Genomic DNA, 25434 nt, shown 5'->3' with positions numbered 1-25434 from the left:
AATAATAATTATTGTTTATCTCTTCCGCAGACCTGGAATACAAAAACTTGAGATCCTTATCTAGAGAATAACTCACTGGACAAAGGCGAATGTTGTAAGAATCGACAAGTTCCTCTTTTTTCCACTTCAATTTACGTTCCATAGCAGCTACTTCTTCTACATCTGTCTCCCAAACAGGTTCTAGTGGCACCGACCTGAAATTCGTGCTGGAAAATCGGTCGAGAAAGTTCGTTATGTGAGTAAGTATGGGCGTTAGATGACAGTGTTTTGTATTAGTTACAAATAAGGCGATTCACAGTCAATCTGTTACTAACACTCAAACATTTACGATGAGATAAGAAATAAAAGTAGAAAACACATTATTGTAACATGATATTAGATTTCATATTTGTGATAGTAAGAAATGTATGGTAATGTTTTCTAAACGTGTTTTTGATTGAGTAAATATATTTTGGTCAAACATTTTCCAAAACAAAAAATAAAGAAATTAGTATTATTCTGTAATGTTGTGTAAATCTACGAACATGGTTGTTATTCCGTTAATTGAGACATGAATAAGATGATATCAAAGGCTTTAATTTTCGCTTCATGAGCATGAATTCATGAATTTGCGTTCAGGTCCGGCTTCAGTACAAAATCATATAGTTTGATCGTGTAAGCTTTCAAATTACGTTGAGTAAAGGTTATAATAATAGAATTCTTGGGCCGTAAATGTGTAGGCAAATACGCAATCTTTATAATCAAACAAACTAGAAAGAGGTATAAAATTTCAAAACTGAAAAACGTTAGGTTTCCTAGATTTTAAAAGAATAATGTAAAATAGGTAACTAACAACATGGTTAAATCATATATCACATTGTTATCATAAGTACCTGTGATATAAGTACAAAACTCCAAATGTAATAAACTTATTAGTATAGGTATTCAGCTATAAGACTTTGTCATTTCTAACAAAATGCAAAATATGACTTACTTTTCAAGCGTGAGGAAATCATAGACATCGCTCCAAGGACTATCACCAACATCATTAATTGCTGCAAACCTGACATAATAAACTGTACTGGGTTTCAGTTTATCTATTCTGAACGGTCTGTCAATAGACCAAGTTCTATTAGTGTGTATGTCAGTTATATTGTAGTTATCAGATTCATCGTATTCCGCCTTATAAGCTTTTATTGGAGGTCCATTGACGTATTGTGGTCCATCGATAGAAAATGTGACGGATGTTGATGTGTAGTTTGTGATTGTTACCTTAAATTTTTTTCAGGATCTTGGTTATCAGTAGGTAATACAATTTATTATGGTATTAGAAATGTGTTTGGTAAACTTACATTATTTATAGCTGCTGGTGTAAAACCTTGCATTAAAGCAATTACTTTTTTGTCCTCACCAAATTCGTTCTTAGCAAAGCATTGATAAGTTCCGTATAGCGATATGTTTTCAATTATTAATGGATTACTGTGCAACTTATCTGCCATTATGTTATTGATTTCAGTTTGTTCCTCCTCTGATAAACCATTTCCTTGATAACTGAAAACCCGATAAATAATAATTAATGCTTTTGGGAATCTCGCTTAATTAAAATTTTAGATCTGCATGCATAGCATTGAAGGATTCCGTGTCAGTTTGAGTATAAGAAAAACAAAATAACTTAAAATTGGCTTTGAAGTAGTAAACATCAAACCTATGAAGGAAAATACAATTGCTTACTTCCATGTGATATTAGCTGGTGGATTACTCTGGTTTTCGCAACTCAGATTTGTGCTACGTCCTCCCCATCCCCAAGCATGCTCGAATGATCTTTCAAAGTGAGGCGCATACAGTACCGTCAAGTTAATCTCTCGTTGATCTGTATACACTGCAAGAAATAAAATAGTATTTAACGCTGATCTTACTGTTTTAATTTATGACTTTACTCAAATTTAGTGATCATAGGCTTAAATAGTTAAAAATAAATAAAACTCGTTCTAAAACTTCGAACCAAAAATCTAAACTGAACAAATCCTCCTACTCCTAAAAATTAATCTTTTTAAAAGCATAGATAAACCAAAAAGTTATTCTTCGTATTAGTACTGGAGCAAACGCTTGTTAAATAAACAAATGCGAGAAACTTACAGAAATTGGTTGCATTACAAATATAAACTCCATCATGGCTTCTATCTACTTTAAGGAAATTCAAATAGAACTCTACTTCGATTTCACTTATGTTCCTCGCAATCCACACTACGCTGAAAAGACAAAAATATGTGACTTACTATAGTTTATTATGCATTAACAAAAAATACTTCTATTTTGATAACTGTTATAGACTTCACACCTTTGATCATTGATTTCCTCCCCTATATAGCTTAAACTCATCTGTGGAATTGGTAGACCTTGTGCTTTGCAAATTATTTGACCTGTTGAACCTTCTATTGCAACTACACTCTCAGCGTATGTAATGTTGGGCATAAAATATACCTGAAAATTAGAATTGCTATTAAATGATGTCAGAAGACTATCTTATTTATTAATACAAGACCTTATTTTGGATCTAGACATTATTTCACTTACATGGTTGAAAAACCGACAAGTTAACGCTCCAAAAACTAACTTTTTATGTGATTATTTTACCAGGATTTGATATTACTTTTCTTCCATAAGTCAGCATAGAAAGCACATTCATATAAACTCAAGAATGGGTATCTCTACCTTTCTCAGACTAGACAAAAGCATGTAAATTACTAAACCGATTTCGAGAACATTTGGTATTTGCCTGTAGCCTTCTGTTAAACCTTGATATAGGTAAAGACAATTTATCTTTCTTAAAGAGTCAGTGCCAAATATTTAAAGTGACAAAATCTTGAGTGAACATCTAGTAATAGATAGTTAAAGAAGAAAAATTTCAATAAAACCAATACAAAACCAAATTATCTACAGTTCGATGTTAGAAACTTTGAGTGGCCATCCCCGTGCCTCGGAGGAGCGACCAGCCGATGGTCATAGTTATTATCACTAACATGATATGATAGTTATCATTAAAGCGGCTCACCCAGATTGGGGACGCGTGGTGAACATGCTCTTATATATAACTACTGAAATGTTATACCTTTTTTCCCCGCAAGAGTGAGTTGAGTATTAAAAGGCTGATGGTTAAATAGTTACCTCGATGTTAATACTCCCAGAAGAAGATCCAGCTACATTAGAAGCGGTACATTCGTAAGCTCCGGCATCGTTTTCAGTTACATCGTATATTGTTATTCTATTACCTTCTTTTTTCACATTACCAAACATTGACGGGAATGTATGATTTTGGATTGTCAATGGCTTAAAAAAGGATAAAAATTATCTATCTATATATATTTGTAAATGAGAAGCAAAAATAAACTCTCAGTGCAATATACTAGACTACATAAAATAGTAATTCATTTAAAGGAAATTGTATACAATCTTACAATAAATTACCAGTTCATATCTTCAAAGTTTGTATTAAACTTAGAAAATAGAAAAGTCATACTATTGTATTTAGGACATTGTCAACGATAAAAAACCTCGGGTGTAATTTATTGCTCTAACCAGATTGCCTATTAAATTGTTTTAAATAATAATGTGAGATGGTGATAACAAAAAAAAAACAACTTTGTTGTGGGCTTCTTCTTAGACCAGGGCACGTTTGGAACTCTCGTAGCTTTAGTTTTAAGTTGATGAATTTAGTTATCGCCCGAAACTCACTTCTATGTCATATTTTACATGTAATGTACGCATCAAAAGTGCCATCTACGAGTATGTGCCTAGTTGAATAAAGAAATATTTGACTTTGACTTTGACTTTGACAATTATTTTAATAAAAAACTAGATGACAGATTAATTATTAAAGAACACCGTCTCGAAAAATGGCAATTCTCGAACAAGAGATTTTTTAATTTCAACTTTTTTTTTATCACCCTTTGTGTTTTAGGCAAACTAAACAAAGCAGAGACATCAAATCGGTACAGCGAGCATTTTCCAGTATTAGCGCGACATCCACGGAAAAAAAATATAACAAGATAGATAGATGAATTACACTTACGTATTTTGGAATTTTTCTCCATTCGTATTCTGGGTGAGGATTACCAGTGGCCATACATACGATTTCTAATATACCTCCAGCTACTACATTACTATCTGGAGAAGCTACAATCTCTGATATCTCCGGTACTGAAATAACCTACAGAAATGATATAGTTTTACTCGTATCATAGAATTTATGGTTTAGTGGTAAAACAAATATGCAAATTAACCGACTTAACTTTTTACCGCTTCAGCAAATAACGTAAAGTGAAACTGGGTCAAAAGTTAAGCTCATCGGTTTTATTCAAGCACCTTTCAATATTCATAGCTTTTGAGAGGATAAAACTGAATAGTGAATTAGAAACTTTTAGGCACCTTATCAAACGGATCGAATGCGTATTTGGAGAGCGTGTGCGAGGGAGGACATAAAAAGTGTCAAGTGGAATAATGCTTATTTATATTTGTTTTTAAATCGTAATATAAAATTCTATAAATGGTAATACATAGTTAGCGGATATACGGACAGATAGACATGAAAAAACTATAAAAGATTATCTAGTTAAAGATTTTAACGAACTACAATATCGCATTAGGTTAAATAATTCGTATTCAATGATATGCATAACAATTAGAATATTAATATTTAAATGATCAAAAACAGAGATTACATTATATATCGTTATTTATAAATAAGTATATCTAAATATATGAACAGATTACCTGCACTTGTATATCTCTAATGATTTCTTCGCCTGTTTTGAGATCTGATGCTGCACATCTATATAGTCCTTTATCGTCGTTAGTAACTCCTTTTATTATTAATCCTTCTGATGTAGTTTCATATTTATCGTCATCCTTTATCTAAACATTGCAAGACCTCATATTTAGTTATTAACTTTCAATTACCTACTAGTTTTTCTACAGAAATTCGTAAAACTTGCCTTAGTTAAACCGTCTTGTTTGTACCAAATTATCAATGGGTCTGTCTCACTTCTAGCTTCACAAAATATGGTCACGTTCTTACCACTTACAACGTATTGAGTCTCATTAGTATTTATAAAGTAAGGACGATCTGTACAAAGAAGAACAACATAAAATAATGATACATTAATCTTATAAAATATCTGAAACGCAATGTAAATAAATAATAATAAATATTTTACGTTATGGTGTTTGTGGTTATATTATATCATTTATTACTGTTTTGTTAAAACAAAAATTCTACATCAGCTGTATGTAGCGATCAATAATCCGCAGAGTTTTTGTGCATCTACCCTAGATGCACAAAAACTTTTATTTCCAGCTTATTTAGTTTTTTTAGTTTAATATGGGTACACGTATCGCAGGGCCACAGTTTTATAGTTAATTTATAATATTTAGATCTCAAGGGACTGCATTCTAACTAATGTTTTATACGAATTTTAAAACGAATACGATAGTTCGCTTGTATGTTTTACTTTTAGTTACGCTTTCACGCCATAGTTACTAAACCAACCATGATGGAATTTTGCATAAACGTAAACCAAATATTTCATCCATGAAAAAAGTACTACTTTCGCGGTATTATAAAAAAAAATTTGATAAGTATTATGAAAATTATGCTTAATTTGCTGTACTCCGTGAAAAACAGGAGAATCTGTATGATGTAATTTCAAAATTTCTTCAATCCTTATACTCAACCCCAATCAATTTTTAGAACAATTATTCACAGTTGACAGCTCCTGAGGACGCTCCGGTTTCGGAGCTAAACGTGCATAGCTGTGCAACACAAAACATCTCTTCGGCAATGTATCCTACATTGCCAAAGAGATGTTTTGTGTGGAGTATATGGATTGAAGAAATTATAAATTACACCACACAGATTATCCTATTTTTCACGGAATACAGCAAATTAAGCTTAATTTTCAAAATATATCATAAATTTCCGCAACGTAACGTCGTGACAAGAACTAGTATTTTATAATTTCCATACACGTAGGCTCTTCACAACATAATAAATTTGATTACAATTACTTCCACAGTACATTTAAACCACAATATTTTATTGCCAATAAAAAATATATCGTTAATTATACGCACCATATGCTTCGACATTATATGTAAGCGCGTATGTTTGACCATTGTGGTTAGTCACGCACTTGTAAGCACCAGATATTGATCTGCTGAGGCTTGAAATAAATAGCCTGCATGTGTCTTCATTCACCCATTCCGAATACACGTTCGATTCTATACCTGGTCTTGTGAAAGTAATTATTTACTTTAGGAACAAAGGTAACTTTAAACAAATTCCATTTGGCTAAGTCTGCCTTACTGGTACTAATATGCAGTGAAATATTATGATGAAAGTAAAAGATATAGATAGATAGATAGATAAAGTCTTTATTGCACAAATTAAAAGCGAAAACAAGAAATAACAAAACAATAAAAATATATATATAATATGCGCAAAGGCAGTCTTATCGCTTTAAGCGATCTCCTCCAGAGAACCCTTTATGGTAGAGAATTAGGTTAGGGAAAACGGAATAGTGCAAACAGTGATACAATTAAGTTAAATACATATAATTATAATATATACATAATAAATAAAATAAATAAATAAATATACTACAACAATACACACATCGCCACCTAGCCCCAATGTAAGCGTAGCTTGTGTTATGGGTACTAAGAGAGCTGATAAATATTTTTTTATGAATATAATACACATAAATACTTATAATATACCGATTAACACCCAGACACTGAAAAACATTCATGTTCATCACACAAACATTTTCCAGTTGTGGGAATCGAACCCACGACCTTGGACTCAGAAAGCGGGTCGCTGCCCACTGTGCCACTCGGCCGTCAATATACATAAAAGAGTCTTCTATGAACGTAATAAAATTACGTAGGGTATGCCTATTCACATTTGCTTGTATACATTATAACATAAAATTGAATCATTGAAAATAATTTGAAAATAATCAAAAAGTTTATGAACAATTCTCTCGACTTTCAAACTGGTTATCTAACTCTAACATCATAATTTTTACGTTATATTACCTTAGTGGTTGAATTTCTCTGTCGTGAGAATCCAACCATTTTAAATTGACTCCCTCGCTGCCAGGCTCATCACATCTACATTCCTGGTAGAACCGACTTCCAATTCTCATTCGGGTAAAGTGGGCATGATTACTTGTAAAGCATGAGTTGCTCTCTGCAACAAAAAGATTCTATTAATGTCACCCACACTAACTCATCCATCAATTAAGCTGTTATTTTTGGGCGGAATGATATATGGGTCATATGAATAAAACGTTGGTACTTGTATGTAGGAATAACTGCTTGTTCTGTAGAAGTTCACTATGAAGGATATTTGTGATTTGATTTTCATTTACATTTACCATCATAACCCCGCATCCGCCCACATTGACTTCCTAGCTTTGATGTCCTTATTTAGAAGTTCTTAAAGGTTTTAGAACCATCTCTTTAGTCTGGTGATTAAAATTAAGATTACGGATCACTAGGTTATTACGTTTTTGTTTGTGTTTATTAAGGTATGCTAGAGTATTAAGTTTTTCCGCCAGAAATCATCAACGTCAGTCCGTAGTAGGAGATTGGCGTTTTCAAGCTCCATATGTTCAAGATATGTTACGTTGGGACATGGCTACAACTTGATGTAATAAACGTGATTATATTATTAAGAACATCTGATTATCATCAAAGCCCGCCAACTAGCTTTAGTGCAGCGTGGAGAGTAAACGCTCTTTACCTGTTCTAGAAATCCCTTTGCTAAGCAGTAAGCTGGAATCATTCTCAGCAACATTATCATAAGATGACGTTTATGAGCCCTGGCAACTAAGCAGTAAATCTTTTATTATTATTATAAAGTTTTAGTGCGTAATTGCCAAAGCCTAGCCTCAGATATTATGTATATTAGAAAATGTGTGTGTTATGTATATAGTAATGTAGGTCAGTTATTTATTTTATTAACATTCCAAACTAGCCTTTCGATATCATCGCTTAATATGAAATAGGAAGCTAAAGATTGAGTGGAGTTTGTCCGAATCTTATTTAACTTCTGCAAAAGTTAGAGAGATCGCAGTATGAAGGTTACGCCTAACATCAAATTGAAGTGTTGTATAAGCTAATTTACCGGCTTCTCAAGTTCCAAGATTGATGGTGTTCAGTAATGTTTGGATATCAATATTTAGTAGCTAATGACTACCACAGAACATTTAAAGTTGTATTGGAATAAAGATTGCGTATAATGGTATGGTAAAATGGACCTTAGGAGAGCGACAATACTGTCAGCACGTTCACGATCAATACGTATAAATGGTTTGCTGTTAAGCAAAAAGGACCCAATCTATAAGAATATCGTAATAACGTGACGCCTACTTTTCATCATCGATGACTTCGGCCAGCAAAATCATCAGTATCTAAATTATAATTCGATAGTCAATCTTAGCTGAAATAACTCCAAACTATCAATCAGGATTCTGATTTTTGTATCGTGGAAGCCGCTTCGAGCTCTATAGGCAGTGGCGTGCATAGACGTTATGCACAGGGTATGCAGATGATATAAAAAGAAGAAAATCTCCAGTAAGAGTTATAATTAACACTATAATTGGTATTGATACTTAGAAACTGTTTAAGAGTACGTAATGCAAATGATCCAGTTGATTTTTGGCATAGAGCTATTTAGGACGGATGTTAACGTATTTTTACTGATGAAGAACGCTGTGAACAGCTAGTTATTCAAATAATGGTGGAATGAACTGCAAAAGCACGAGTCTTCTCCCATGGGTCTCCTCCCCCTGAGAAGGGGTTGCGGCCGTAGTCCACCAGTGCTGGCCCAGTGCGGAGTGGTCAACTCCACACTTCTTTATTAAGGTGAACTCTCAGACATGAATGGTAGAATTTCATTACAATGTAAAACATTTCGGTGAAGAAGGTACCTTCTTATAGTTAAATAATGAAACAATTTGTAGACCAAATTTTAAAATAAAGATTTTTTTAAATAAACGTTAATTTAGCTCTCAATAAAGGAAAGGGTTTTCAAAAGTGTTCCCGATACTCTTGTTAGATGATAGGCACCTTTGATCTTCGTAAACAAAAATGTTTGAAAAAAAAAGCTGGCGTAAAACTTGGTTTCATAGGATGTTTGATAGGCACGTTCAAAGGAATGAAAATAAAGCTTCATAACGAATTGCTGTTGATGTAAAAGATTAATATATCTACTTAATTGTCCATAACAACCAATAATAGGGGTATAATACATACCTGTTTTTACTTCGAACGAATTTTTGCTTCTTAAATTGAAAATTAAAACTAGCTTACTTTCGCACTTTTGTTTGAAATAAATTTATTTCAAGTAGGCCTACTTTCCCATTATTGAAAAGGCAGGTCTGTCTATTTCTAGTGACTCTACCTCCGGGTTGGAAAGCAGATTCTAGCGAGAAGAAGCTGGCAAGAAACTCAGCAATTATTCTGCTACCATAGCAAGAAATATGGTTTCGCTTTACTTGTAACCCATTCTCAGATTATCATCGGCCTATTATTAACAGACAGGTAGAAAAAGCATTCTACCGAAAACCACAATAACAATAGTGATGATACGATACATGTATCCTGACTCCTGACATAGCACCAATCTTAGTAGTGAAAATCCACTAATATAGTATACGGCCGCATTGATCTGGTGGCAAACATGTTTGATTTTAAGCTTAAACAATATGTTAAAACACTTCAACTACAGCGAGGTTATTATACAATTGATGAGTTTATTAACGGCAAAGTTGATTGCAATCATCCGGCTCTGCTTTCATCTCTCACAACTTCACAAGCTAGTAAAATTTATGTTAAAAAGTTAATTGTTGATGTTGGAAAAGTGCAACTGCTGAGTTTCTTACCGGCTTCTTTCCGGTAGAATCTGCCTTACGAACCGTTGGTAGAGCCACGTTTAGAGTGACGTTTCAAAAGTGCTTATAAAATAGAACTACATGAAATTAATGAACTTTGAATTGAGTTGAATAGAGATCACAAGATCAACATTTCCCTCGGGAAAATAGCTGCTTAAGCATTTGAGGCTATTCAAGGAGTCCCAATATATATGCTGAGTAGATATCACATAACCTAATCTTTTCCTCAGGCAGTCGGGTATCTTTTAAGAAGATTTCCAAAAAAGGCCATTGGTCTTTTGCGCAGTGGGCAGCGACCCTGCTTCCTGAGTCTTAGGCCGTGGGTTCGATTCCCACAACTGGAAAATGTTTGTGTGATGAACATAATTGTTTTTCAGTGTCCAGGTGTTTAACTGTATATTATAAGTATTTATATGTATTATATTCATAAAAATATTCAACAGCTATCTTAGTACCCATAACACAAGAAACGCTTACTTTGGGTCTAGATGGCGATGTGTGTATTGTCGTATTATATTTATTTAGCTTTTTGTAACAGAGCTCGTCTGGGCGAGTTCTACCGCCATGCTTATATTTGCCGCAAAGCAGCATTGTTGCAATGTTGTGCTCCTATCTGTAGTGCGAGTTAACATCAGATGGGCCATCTGCTTGGTACGTCAACTATCTCTAAAAAATAAAAGTTCAATTGTTCAACTGATATTAGCCGGCGAACTTTTCTAAAGTCATAATAAAACTCCTCATGTTAGTTTACGTAGACGGAATGATTTACAAAGAGAAACGCAACTCTTTCAAAGTTAGCTCTACATCGAACACGTAAATCCAAAAGGAATATAGTGAAGACCAACTAGAATATTCCTTTTTGTATTTGTCCGTGAAGCGTACATTGTAATGTTATTCGTTCATTCTCCATCTGGCATATCTATTTTTTATTCAATAAATTCATTCTATTCAAATAATTTGTATATCATATTATCTACATAAGTCAGTTAATATTTTGAATGTAAAGTGTTTTTGTTTGTTTGATACCTACTTTTGGCTCAACCGCTTCACCGATTTTTATGAAAGGTATAAATAGCTCGCATTCCGGAGATGGACTTAGGATATTTTTATATTGGGACAATAAAATTGTCGGGATTCACAGAAAAAATGTTTTGCAGTATAAGATTGTTTCAGCAAGATTGGCTCAACCGCTAAACCAATGTTAGCTCAATTTAGTACAAAGATAGATTACATCCTGGTGACAATCAAAGAATACCTTTAAATCCGAGAAATAAAGAGAAAAAAATAACGGTAGATCGCAGCCGCGGGGCAAAGCTAGTAAATCAAAAAAATTTAATTAAAAAAATATTTTTGTAAGTAATTATGGTCAGATACTTTTTGCAAAACACAAGGTAGCAAATAATACAAAAAAAAATTACACTTTCATTTAAATATTAATTTAAAGGTAGGTATTAATTGAATTAGGAATCATTTTATAAAAAGCCATCACATATTTTTACAGTTTGACATTTGATGTCAAACTACAACCTGAAAATAAACTTTAGGTAGGTAACTAAAATACAAATAGTTCATTTATTTCAAATTGGCCTACTTTAATTGCTCTTTAAAATACATACATAATTAAGGTTTTATTGACTATACCAACTTTTCAGACGGCACATTCTACCGAGAAGGAAGAACCTATTTTCCGACATCACATTTTTACAAATTATTTTACCTTGTGTGTGAAAAGCGGACCCGAATGCTAGAAATACTTCTTTTCATATTATGACAGCTTCATAATTACAACATTATTTAGTGCAGGACTTAGTTTTATTGCTATCTCGGTAATCATCGTAAATCGTACTCGCGTTTAATGTTTTAATCCAAACAATTTTATGTTTCCGTAGTTTAACTAACAACTGACAGTGTAGTCGAGAATAGTGAATTTTCCTCAGCCTATCAATGGTCCCACTGCTGGGCAGCGGCGGTCTGTCTCATAGCAGATGGCAATTTGAGCTTAGTCCCACCACGCTGCTCTGATACGGGCTTGTGGGCTTATCACATGTTAGAGCTTATAACTGGGAACGATAGCTTTACATGCTACACAAAGCAAGGACGTTTAATAACGCCATTACTTTGTCTGCTATTTATAACACGAAAAAGGTTGCTTCTTGGTTTTCAATGTTTGGCGCGAACCGAGAATCGAAATGAGGAACTCATGATTGTAAATAGAAAATTTAAGGTATGCTATAAAGAAATATATAACTATAAAATATATAGGTAGGTTTTATTATAGGTGCCTACTAGCTGCTTCCAGTGGAAGTTCTAAACTTTTTAGTCTGCAAAAGTTTATGCTGTCTAGACTTCACAAATTTTACCCGAACGTTTATACCATTCTTTGCTTCCTACTAAGTGATAATGATTTCGTCTTTCCCCAATTTTAGAAATTTTATGTGAGTCGAACATTAGCTTCTTGGTACATTAAACGATGGCATTAAGAACAAGCTGTTGTTTTTATGAGTACAATTTGAAAGGATGTTGTAAAGAAAGTTTCATTGTTGCAACTTTACATATGTGCCCGGTTTTATGACATAATTATGCAACATTAAAGTTTTTATTAACCGTAATAAAAAATAAGTAAGTAGGTGTAATGTTTAGCATCAACTCTATAATTCCTAAGGTTTAAACGATTGACATGAAATCAAATAGAAATGAAAATATATTTTATTTTACACCTAACAGAATATAATTATAAACAATAGCACAATACTCATATGTATTAACTAGATGACCCGCGCAACTTCGTCGGCATTAAATCGGTTATTATCGGTTTTCAAGAAAAAAATCAAGAACCTAATTGCAGCACCGGCACCAGGGTCCGGGTCCAGTTTTTTTCCAAACTATTTATAATACGCGGCCGGGCGGCTCTCGGGATTGTTCTTGCTTTTAACTCTCTTCTAAACAAAAGGTGAAATTTGAATAATATAAAGAGAAATTTGAAGGTAAATAATCAATTTTAATTATAAAACTATGTATTTGGATAAGGATTAATATCATGATACGACACACGCAACATCTAGCATAAAATGAAACATAATATGATATGATATAAGTAAGTATATGTAAAACTTCCCCAAAAGCATCATTTCATAAAATGGCATGTAGCTCCCATTGACGCAGCTAAAAGTGGTAAAGGTGAGATACCCGGGATTTATGACGTAAGCATGCAAAACTGGCGTAAAACCAGATGATATCACGTACAGACGTGTCCCTTAATGGTGCTTATCACATTGTTTTGTCTGGCCGTGGTAATTTCATAGAATATCAGGAAGTTGCATTGTTAAAACTTTTATAAATGCGGAAGTTACGTGGGCTTTATGACAACCTCAAGTGTCATTAAACTTGAGTCATAGCACCATGCGGTCACGTAGATTAAACTGATTAGACTGTAACCTTAACCGCATGCAAGATGCAAACACTGTTACGATTTAATATTATGAGATCACGGCCTAAATCAAACCAATGATGTGAAACCGGAGTCTTTTTAAAATGTAGGATATTATTTTTTATAGTCATTTATCTTATTTACGTTAGATTTATTACTTGGTTCTTATATTACTAACATGGATAACGATACTCAGATTTTTATTTTATTAGATCTTGCCCGCGTCTTTAATCGCGTTCGTACGTACGTTACGTTATTCTGTTCTTAAAGGTTTAGTTGATTGTTGCCCAATCAATACAATTCATAAGTGCTTGATTCTGGATCTTAGATAGGTGCTTCGCTCTAAAAACCGATGGTCTTTGAGGAACTGAGATGCTGGAATGGAGACCCAGCGGCGGTAAACAGTCGACATTGGTCGAGGTGGATAAACGACATCAAACGAAACGCTTCTGAGAGTCGCTTGAAACAAGCGCGGAGGATTTTGGAAATCCCCACAAAATACATTTTTCCAGAAGACGTCAGACCTCCATCGGTTGATATAACGGTATGTTAGAACGAGTCGGACTATATACTTACCAAAACACATCTGAGTAAAAATAGTAAAAATAAATTATATATTTGGTGGCTAACGGTAAGGTATTGAAAATTTAAATTGACATATTGTATTTATATGTTAACTAGCTGTTGCCCGCGACTTCGTCTGCGTTTGATTTTGTTTTTAAAGTATTCAGTATCGCTAAGCCTTAAATGATTATAGTAGTATGTGACTGTCAATTAATTATAGACAAATAATTTGCAATAAAATAAAATTGCGACTATAATTAAAAAGATCTAAGCTATCCTATCTCTTAAGTTGGACCAGACTGCTCACGGTGTGCCCATTGAATTCAAAATCGGTTAAGTAGTTTAGGAGTCCATCGCGGACAAACATCGTGACAGGAGATTTATATATATATTAAGATTTAAAGTGTTTTAATTCTTTCACTTATACCCAGGCATTACACAATTCATACAAAATGCGTATAAGTATTAGAGCGGCAGAGAATAAGCACAATTTGTTTACGACAATTTAACTAATCCAATGCATTCAGCTCTTTGTTCAATAATAAAAACTCATGTCGGGAATTAAACTTGTATCTGTCACTCTTCACAAGCTTAGTGGTAAATGGTATACAAGGCCGTTTTCATTTAGAGGAGTTTGTTTTCTTAAAAGCTGTTCTGTCAAGATTGAGTGATTGGATATAGTTGAATGCAGAGAATTATATTGTTGATGGAACACGCAACAATTTATTATGTAGCCTATTTAAAATCTAATATATGTAATTAAATAAACGAACAATTTCAAATAGTTTTGACGTGACAACGTCTTATAAATTGGTTTGCCGGGTGACACTTCACGAAACTGCGTTACGCTCCGCTCACGTTATGCGCTCACAATGAGAGCGAGTGAGAGGCACGCGCCCGCCTAAGAGCGAGAGAGACAGACATAAAAAGTGAAAGGCACGCGTCCCTTTGTAGTAAACGCTGTTTCATTGTACGCAAATGTATTGCAAGTTATTGTATGTATATTTGTATATAAATACGTATGTATGTGTAAAGGTAAAAATAAAATTTTGTTAATATGAAATTCAGTGCGAGATTCTTTGTATAAATTAATGTTTTAAATATAATTCTTTGTATAAATAAATGTTTTAAATTGTTACTATTATTTCATCCTTCTCCCTACTATACGAATGAATATTCACATTAAAATTATTTTACCACTAAAAGTCAACCAATTTTTTTTTTTAAGGTAGAAGTTAACAATAAAAAATATCTATGATAAAAAAAAAAAACAAATAAAAATTATAATTTTAAGCAACTTTCTGACATTAGTTATTTTAAAAGTATAGGGATTGAAGAAATTTTAAATAACACCATACAGATTCTACTGATTTTCGCGGAGTGTAGCAAATTAGGCTTAATTTTGTTGATATTGATCATGGATTTCCGCATAGTAACGTCTGCTTCTATCCGATGATCCGATATCCGAACACCAACAAACCACGCCCTTCGGACCGAAACACAGCGATACTGCTTGGCGGCAATACTTTCCCGGACGAGCTCTGTCCCAGAAAGCTCTACCATACTGAACAGTGGTCGTTAACAATTCGCTTACTTAGCTCGCCATCTTCCATAGAGTAGCATGGACTACACTCTATTCCTCTCTCTCCTACATAATAGGATTAGCATAATAATAATGACTATAAAAATGGATGTCATGGCATAAAACATGCCCCATAAAATATAAACATCATAACAAATATGACAACGCTGTTTAGAAACATGACATTGAGTGCAAAGATAATCAGCGTTCATCTAAATAAACCAGGAATAGCAAACGCGTCACGGTGTAGATACTGAATTGAATGTTCACAAAACAAGCGGAGTTTACACATAATTAATAACGTTGTGTGTTGACTAAAATCAACAATAGAACATGCAGACATTGCCTAATAACCGCTCGAATTCTCCATACTCTAGGGTATATAACCATTAAAGTTGTTTCAGGATGCGTAGCGAGAGATATATCCTTTGGTACGCATCTTTTACGTACCCGGCTCCTAACGTCAGCAAAATTTGCTGTTTGCTACGTGTTTTTTTTATCATCATCATCATATCTACCCATTACCGGCCTACTGCCGGGCACGGGACACTCAAGCATGCAGGTCTTAACGGTGTTTTCTTTCGCCGTTAATGCAAGTGGCATTGATTGCTTAAAACACACATACTCGTAACTTAGTAAAGTTGAGGGTTAGAGGTAAATGGAGGAGGAGGATGGGATTTACTGGGCTATCACCAGTTTTTTATAACTAGTAATAATTCGCTACTAAGCGATAATGCCGCTTTAACAATTTATTTTTGTGAAAAAATCTAAAAATCTCATATATGACTTCTGCCTTCCAAAATTACGCGAGCGACATCTAAAAATAAATATGCACTTTTATCACACTTTAATAAATTTGAACAAACAATAAATCTAATATGTTAATATTTCTCATATTAAAATAACTTTACCAATGAATTGGATCAGTACATATGATTTAAAGACGCAGATTTTACTACGGCAATACTTATGTCGATATGTACGTTGTTTCAACCTACTTCGAAAAAGGTAATTAAGGAGGTAAGTATTTAGTTCAGTTGTTACTTTCAATGAAATTGGTTTTATACTTTTTCTTAATCCTATTATTTATGTGAAACATCTAATGCCCCCTGAATTAGATGTTATAAGTAACATAATGATATAATATATGATAGTCTAGTGCAGGGGTATTTTTTTCAAGAAAAATAACAATTTGAATATATTTCAAATGTATTAAAATAAATGTTTAATCATAGCTTAGCAAACCCTTAAATTGAAACGGAATTTTGTGGACAGATAGCTTAACAGACCGATGTCATTAAGGGATGTGTCGGGGTTAAATTACCCGCCATGATTTTAAACGTTATAGCTGGCATTTATTTGACTTTCAAAGCAAAGCTTGTTTACGCGTGTCCGGAAGTTGTCAAGAAGAAAATTAAGTGGAAAAAAACGTTAAAATGTTGTGTTGTACAAATTCCGTTTAGGCAAATTTAAAATAATGACAGTTTTGAGCCAATACATATTTGAAAATTTAATGTATGTTCACAAAAATATATCTAAATTTAAGAGAAAATGTGACTGCAATAATTTGAGCATTAGAAGCAAAAATAAACTTGCAGTGCAATATACTACACTAAGTAATTCATTTAAAGGAAACAGTATACATTTTTACAATAAACAACCAGTTGATATCTTGGAGATGTCTCTTAAAAAGTTCAAGGTTTGTGTTAAACGTAAGCTTATAGAAAAGTCCTATTATAGTATTAAGGACTAAGTTAACGATAAAAATGCGTAACGGTAAATTATTGCTCTAACCAGGTTGCTTCTTTAATAGTTTTAAGTGACAATGTGAGATAGTGATAACAAAAAAAAAAACAACCGGCTAAGTTTGTTGTGGGCTTCTTCTTAGACCAGGGCGCGTTTGGAACCCCCGTAGCTTTAGTTTTAAGTTGACGAATTTAGTAATCAGCATCATTACACTTCTATGTTATATTTTACATGTAATGTACGCATCAAAAGTGCCATATGTGCGCCTATTTGAATAAAGAATTATTTGACTTTGACTTTGAATAAAAATCGGATATTGTACAGTTGAAATAGTAACGTTTCATTTTCCACTACCCAGTTATTGTAGTTAAACAGACCTCTGTTATAGGTTATATCGTGCCTAAAAATAAATACGTTTAAAAAACGGCTAGTTGGAGACGTTGGAGTTGGGTTCCGTTGTTCAATTTTATTCCTTATTTAATTAGGCTCTTCAGTAAAATATCAGACAAGCAGTGGCGTGCATAGAGGGTATGCACAGGGTATACAGATGATATAAAATGAAGAAAATCTCCAGTACGAGTAAGAAAAAACTTAAGGATAGGCATTGTATGAGTTATTAAAAGCCTACCCTTAAGTATTTATAACTCGTACTGGCGATTGCTCTATGCACGCTACTGCTGACAAGGGTGTTCACATCCCGATACAGGTATCCCGATCCCGTAGGTATGTAGGTATAACGAAGAACAGCCAAGCGAACTATCGATGTAGATTGATCTCAAATTACAATTCATATTCACGGTCGACTGTGTCGAGGTTGCCTCGTCGGTATCGTAATAATTATAAGTCGTAACTAAAGATTGTTTTCTTGAATATATGAATGTTTCAAAGGTTTGATAATATTATTGTTGTTGTGTAGTATTTTAGTTAAAAAATTAGCTAATTTTTTTTTTTTAATCTTTATTACTTTGAAGGGTTCTTTATCATTTTGTGATTATGTCGCTCCCGTAATTAATTTTAAACCTATAATCTTTGATATGATTCTAATTTAATCACAATAATGTACTGAATAATAGTAGTGTAGCTTCGCTTCACGGCCTTTTGGCTACGATCTATGGAGGGTAGAGGTAAGGAGAGTCATCTGTGTATATGAAAAAGTGTCGTCAAAATGTATTAAATTAGGATGGCGCCACATTTGCATCAGGGTAACTCTTAAAAGAAGCGCCAAATATAAATATTGTTAGAGTAGGCTTGAAAAATAAACAAGGAAGTATGGAGATACAAGGAAGTAAGGTTATATTTACCACAATATTTTGTACAACGTAAGTTGTTGAAATTCTCAATAATTAACTACTTTAGTCGATAATGACATTAAATTTTTTAACTCGGCATACTTCAATTCATCTACGATTGCTACATTCATACCATACCCTGTGCATCCACCAGCGCCATTGTGGAGGATTTTTGAACTGTTATTTAGCGCAACAACTGGACACTTTTTCAACTTTTCTCCCATATAAGATGACTCTCCTTACCTCTACCCTCCATACTACGATCAAAGCGTAGTATCTATTCTTTTCAGCTTAATATCTGAGCTAATTCATGTGTGGGTAGATTTAAAACTTGTAACAATAAAAAGTCAGTATGAAGCAGCTAAAAGTCAATATGAATTAAGAATACACAGAATCCGCATTTAGACATTATTGCACGCAGTGCATTGTGTCCAAAAACAGAGAAGATGCACCGAGCACGTCTGACTTCACACCCGCCGAATGTTGCTAGCACACAGACTCATTTTCCTCATTTTATGGTGAACGTTTAGAACATTAGAGGTAAAATAATTACTGTGATCTGTTAAATAAATTAAGTGACTAACCCCTGTTCGAAGAAACGCTATTAAAGTGGAGTGGTTTTTGATGCTTCAATACTAGTCGTGGTCACGGATTCCATATGTTCTTAATTATGTGGTGAAAGCCTTAGGATTCAAATAGTCAAATAAAGTTATTTGGATTTTACAAGACTAGTTGTTAACAGTAATGTCATGTCAACTGTTTTATCATGCCAACGAAAATTCGGCAGCCAAGAGCGGTTCCAAACTAGCGTTTTTTCTGGGCGTGTACGGACGTTTCACGCTAACACGCGCACTACATTTCGCGTTTTAAAAATTGATTCGCGTACGTGGACTAATTTCCGCGCGTTCATTCGACCCAGTAGTGCGCTCATACGAGCTTATATGCGCATCAAAGCTAAAACGAGTTGCCTGTTTGACGTACTTAACTCTAAATCGCTTGTCACGTCTTTGTCGGTAAGATTGTAACTAGCCCCGGCCGAAGCTTCCCACTAGACAAGAATATCGAAAATTCAGAATTATTAAAATTAAAAAAAAAATCAAAATTCAAAATTCATTTATTTCAAGTAGGCCTAATATACTTTTGTAACGTCAAGTCTGTCTGTCTGTAGTGACTCTCCCACCGGTTCGGAAGGCAGACCGAGAAGAAGCCGGCAAATCCACAGCGCTAACCTCCGCGCCAGGGAGTTCGTCAGAAATCCTGTTCCTTTTTCATTTTTAACTTATAATGTAAACAATTATCTATGGACGCTTCGTAGGTATCCGTAAGAGATCTATATGAATAGAGAACTTCTAAATTTAAATTTGAAATTGAGAATTTGACAGTCTAGCCAAGTATTTTCATTGTAGCACTAGGCTAAAGATTACGCTGTAGACTGCATCATCAGTTACTATAACGAACCAATATATGAATAACCCGACCAATCTGAATCAATTTAAGAGCAGCCATTGCGAGTAATATTATTACGATAAACTTATCAAGAGGCTTCAATTGAAATGGCTTCCAGATTTCGATTAACAATGCTACGTAATAATTAACGCTTCGATATCGAGTGGATGCGTTTATTTATTTATATCATCCTGAACAAAGGGTTTTCGCCAGGGTAGGGATGTTATTTATTCAGGTTGTGAGTGTCCTATCGTCGTTGAAGGTACTTGAATGAATGATTACATTTTTATTGTAAACAAAAACATACAAAAACAATAGAGCACGTAAAGTATTATCCAATTTTTCTAACTTTTCTTATAATGTTAACAATATTTACATTACTTTTAAGTGTAAAGTAGGATTTAAAATAAGTAAGTTTAGACAAGTGCGCTAAAATAAATAAATACAAACACAGTAGTATCAAAAGTTCTTACGTTTGTTTTTAACAATTTGTTAAATTTTTTTTAACAATTTGAAAACACAACAGTAAAAGTAAAAAAAGTTTTCTGATGGAAAAAAAAAAATATTGTTTAGGTACATTATAAAACAAGTAAATAAAAATAGACTAGAAGATACGATTTGTTCGGCCTTATCCCTTATACAGCGATTTCTTGGACAGCAAAGCTTTACATTGTCTGTACATTAGTGCAATTGTTGAAAGAGGGGTCTAATTCTATCTAGGTAAAATTGTAAACATTTTACGTGTACGACGTAAACAACAATACAACAACTATTTTAACGTTAACCCGTAATTTGAGAAAGAGTAATATAATAATACGCATTATATACTAAAAAAATGGAGTCTCAAAATGAATACAACAACACATTAATAGGACTGAACGGGATATCAAAATGAGAAATGAAAAGAGATTCACACACATCGCCATCTAGCCCAAAAGTAAGCGTACCTTTTGCTATGTGTTCTAAGATGAATGATGAATACTTTTATGAATAATATACATAAACACTGTTGAATGTAGGTACAGATAAATACCCGTACACTGAAAACAAGTCATCACACTAACATTTTCCAGTGGTGGGAATCGAACTCAAAGCCTAGCCTTGGACTCATCAGGGTCGCTACTCACTGCGCCTATCGGCTGTCAAAATATTTTTAAAACAGATTTAATTTATTTTCAAGAAGTAAAAGTGTAGAGTTATCGTAAACTTTTCTAAATCCCACCGCTGAGTATAACCGTCCTGTTATAAACACTTATGAAAAAGGACATTTGAGCATTATATTATTTCGCAGGTTACAGGAGTCCTTTGCGGAATAAATATAAGTAATTGCGTAACATACCAAAGAGTTTTAAATTAGTTCAATGTTAGGTACTCTTTTATTTTGTTTTGCGTCACGTTCAGCCAGATTTCAACCATTATATTAGAATATCTACAATCTGGCAATGACACACATATGTAGCATTCAACGCAAAATCCAAACATAAACCAGATTCAAAATAAACTATCCTTGAAAAACGTCGTTTTAATAACCTATGAATTTTAATTACAATACACTGTATTGCGTTGGAACTATAAAATGCTTTAAACCCATTCTGATATTATAAATGCGAAAGGCTATCTATTTGTTGATTTCTTACCTATGTTACTTTTGATGAAATTCGGCACAGCGAAAGCTCGCATCCTGAGAAAGACTTTTATTTTCGAAAAAAAAAACGATCGCCTAAGGATTTGAAAATGGAAACAAACGCTAATGACATATTTAGGCTCTGAGTGTTAAGCAATAATAAGTTAATGGAGTTTTTTTGAGTTTTGCCGCGCGGTTCAATATATGCATGAAATTACAGTCCATACGAATATTATAAAATCGCAAGTGTGTCGCATTTGTATGTAGTTCGGCACTGAAGCACATTGTTAAGACGATTAATCGTCTACTATAGATAATTAGTGCTGTAGATGTACAGATTAGTTCTTAGGGAGTAAGCGTTACATCATAGGCAGTTAACTCCCATCAACCCAAATATTTTAACCGAAGTAGGTACCTACATTCATTAGTGCCACCATCAACATCATGACACCAATATGGCGCACATAATTTCAGGAATTGGTACCATTTGCTTTAACGAGCTCAACTAGCTTGTGACCGAACGCATCAAATTGATGTGTATTGCGTTACTCTTTTTAATAACACAATGCATAGGTATATCGTGTGTTCAGGAAGTATAAGTATTGTATGGCATAGATATAAGGTGGCCTTGAGCATTGATCTTCAGTGCCTATAGGCATTGTTGGCTTTGCTACGCATAACTAAATCGTTTTGTATTTTTTATCTACCATATCTCAAAAACGATTTTAACAATACAAGTAACAGCTAATATTATCCCACTTCTGATATTACCGAATGGCACAAAGGTTTTAGGAGACGTGTAAAATCTGAATGTTGATCATAGGATATTGGAGTTGTGAATTGTGGATTTTAACGATAAAAGTATCAGCTAAAGTAGCAGCTATTCCACTTTCCAAAGCAGCAGATATTTCTCAAAAATTGCTCAACGGTTTCCGGAGACATGTAAGATCGGAATAGTTTCGTGTTAAATGTTTAACATAAGACATTAGAGTATCTCTCTATATTAAGCTATACATAAGCTGCCATGTTAGTTTGCTAGGGCTTGATAATAAAGAATCAAGGTGGCCTTGAGCATTGATCTTCAGTTCCTATCGGAATTATTCTGTCTTTGCTGTGCTTAAATACGTTTCGGATTTTTTTCTTTGATTTATACATACAAGTACCAGCTCAAGTTATCCCACTTCTATCTACAGATTTTAGATGTTTAAAATTAGCATAGTTTCGGGTTAAATGTAGATAAAAAGACATAGAAGTATCTCTTAAAACTTAATTTACACTATTAAGCTATACAAGAGTTTTTGGACGTACACGTATTGTCGGCATAGGTATAAGACGGTCTTGAACATTGAGCTTCAGTTGCCGGTCAACATTGCTGTTTTTATTGTACCTACCTATCATATGATTTTATATTTTTTCCATGCAAAAGTATTGTCAATCTGCCGTCTCTAACGAATCATTTAATCTTTGCCATCTTTAAGTTATTTTCGTGTTACAAGTGAATACCTATATTAAATGTGTTCAGGATGTAAAATCTATAAGGCGGCCTTGTGAATTGATCTTTAGTTGCCTATCAACAGTGTTGTCTTTATTGTATATAAATATTACCATATGATTTTGTATTTTATTGATACAAAGTAACATATTTGCAATCTCTAACAAATCATTTTAACAATGGAATTATCAGCTAAATTTATCCCACTTCTGATGTTATTTAAAAATCCAGCAGTTTTGACATAGGCGTAGAATACTTTTGACTTGGAAATATCTCTCCATTTAGATAAATAACTCTATTATTACTGTAGTCAGATGGAAGTGTCTTTCGGGGTCGAGATTGCTATAGTCATAGGCAAAATTTTCTAGTCACATTGATTAAGAAATGTAAATCTGTTTTTCCTGTAAACTACGAATTTATCTTTTATATAAGAGTAAATAGGCATCATACAAGCAAACATACGTAAGCTTTAGCTGTATTATTTAACTATCATTTGAGAGCTAATACAAAATCATCATAATTTATATGTCTTATTAATCTCCCACTGATGGGACCTCCTCCCTCGCAGAAGAGAGATATATGGAGCGCAGATCCACCCAATACTATATATATGGAGATTTGTGGGCTAGGTAATGCACTGTAGCTATTCATATTATAAATAAATAAAACATATTTATGAAAAATTAAATCGATAATCACATTGTGACTATCACAATTGCTATTATTGGCAGAACTTATTGTATTGTCTCAACTAAATGTGGAATGGTATTAGCCAATCAAAAAGCTTTGAAATAGTCACATAGTCGCTGGTTAACAATAATAAACCCCGAGGTACTCATGATAATGACCACAAAAGTAACTTACTACTAAACTAATCTCCGGAGCACGGACGAAATGCTCAGGCATAAATACTGCGGTAATTTTACGCCTATCCATTTATAAACTTAATTTAACCATTGCAATCGATTTTTTTAGCATAAAGTTTACAATTATCTTAATATATTGTTGTCTTCCACAGATATTCTTCACAGACTTTCGAAACTAAATTATTGTTTTACTGTTTATGGTCCATGTCTTTTAGGTAAATCGTGGCGATTAATTCAGCGCATACAAAATGCTTGCGCCCGATTTTGCTTTACTATTCCGCCCAGATCTCACATCAGTCATTTTTTAAATGATCATGACCTACTAAAGTTTATATATTTTTTTTTTTTTTTTTTTTTTTATGTGATTTCATAACCGGACTTCCCTCAACTAAATAGGTACTGACAGAATACCAGCGTTGTGGGTACATTAGTATCCGGAACATTAAGCTGAGTCAGAACCTTTTTATTGGCACGACACAAATCTTAGACTTAAGCTATTATTAAATAAGTACTACCTAAATGTTTAAGTTACTCCGTATGTAAGTCTATTTGTGTTGTTCTGATAAATAAATAAATTCTATTCTATTCTATTCTATTCTATATTAGTAGAATTCATAACGGAATGCCCATTACCTAATACCTACCTTACTTAGTAACTTACTAAATAAAAAAATGTAGACCGAATAATTCACTAAAAAACATTAAAAGGAAATCACGGACAATAAAATAAATATAAAAATATTTTATTCGCCTTTTTAATTAAAAAATCACTGCGTGAAAACTGAAAACCAATTAGTGTAGCCGAAAACGTATTGAAAACAAAACAACAGCTTTTAAAAAAGTGCCAAGCGCAGATTCGATACCCAATGCACAAGTTTTTAATACGAAAAACCGTACATAAATTAAAAAGTAAAACATAAAAACTCACCTGTTAAAAGAACACAAAATAATAACGCAACAAAAACAAATTCCTCCATAACCGAATATAATTATTATTGACCTAGTAAATAATGAGAGCAAGTGTTTAAAATAATAACAGCGAAAACGAAACTTCCCGCGACGTTATTTCAAAAATTTAAAATTAGAATATGCGTTCCGAAACGCGCTCTAATTGATTAGTGCGGTTGTCTCCATGTATGCGGGCGACTAGGCATTAACCGACTGACGTTTGACTATTGCTTCAGTGTTGCGTTCGGAAACGGGACACAAATAGTTGGAGAGCTAGTGGGATATAGTGAGGAGGTACTCGTACTTGGTACTCAGCTCAGTTGAATTGCTGTTGTGAAGTGGTTATCTATCCATTGCATTTGCTGCAACCGATACATAATATTATGTCGGTCCAAAATTAGTCCGTTTTATGCTTCAGCCACGAACAAATTCCGACATAATAATTATAGAAGAATCTGTATTAAAAGTAGAAATATTCTTACGTTACTAGGCCTATATTATAATATCAACTACAG

At 33.5% G+C, this 25434-nt stretch overlaps 1 protein-coding gene across 3 annotated transcripts in view; it reads right to left on the bottom strand.

Annotated features, from left to right (window-relative positions):
- LOC120631649 (fasciclin-2-like) overlaps window positions 1–25117 on the bottom strand; it is a 28061-nt gene extending 2944 nt beyond the window's left edge. For 2 of the 3 annotated variants that reach the window (XM_039901309.1, XM_039901311.1), the window contains exons 1-13: window positions 24900–25117; window positions 7075–7228; window positions 6109–6266; window positions 4971–5101; window positions 4750–4890; window positions 4049–4186; window positions 3145–3306; window positions 2318–2460; window positions 2116–2228; window positions 1711–1858; window positions 1332–1530; window positions 974–1251; window positions 77–206 (exon numbers count right to left, since the gene is read on the bottom strand). In XM_039901309.1, coding sequence (XP_039757243.1) covers window positions 77–206; window positions 974–1251; window positions 1332–1530; window positions 1711–1858; window positions 2116–2228; window positions 2318–2460; window positions 3145–3306; window positions 4049–4186; window positions 4750–4890; window positions 4971–5101; window positions 6109–6266; window positions 7075–7228; window positions 24900–24948 — 1944 coding nt within the window. In that variant the 5' untranslated portion in view covers window positions 24949–25117. The remainder of the gene's footprint in view (window positions 1–76; window positions 207–973; window positions 1252–1331; window positions 1531–1710; window positions 1859–2115; window positions 2229–2317; window positions 2461–3144; window positions 3307–4048; window positions 4187–4749; window positions 4891–4970; window positions 5102–6108; window positions 6267–7074; window positions 7229–24899) is intronic. The other variant, XM_039901310.1, reaches the window with a different exon arrangement.
- Window positions 25118–25434: the final 317 nt, after the last annotated feature.

This window comes from Pararge aegeria, chromosome 18 (assembly GCF_905163445.1).
Source record: "Pararge aegeria chromosome 18, ilParAegt1.1, whole genome shotgun sequence".
Classification (NCBI taxonomy): domain Eukaryota; kingdom Metazoa; phylum Arthropoda; class Insecta; order Lepidoptera; family Nymphalidae; genus Pararge; species Pararge aegeria.
The sequence above is the reverse complement of the archived record's forward strand: the minus strand, read 5'-3'. Positions and strand labels throughout refer to the sequence as shown.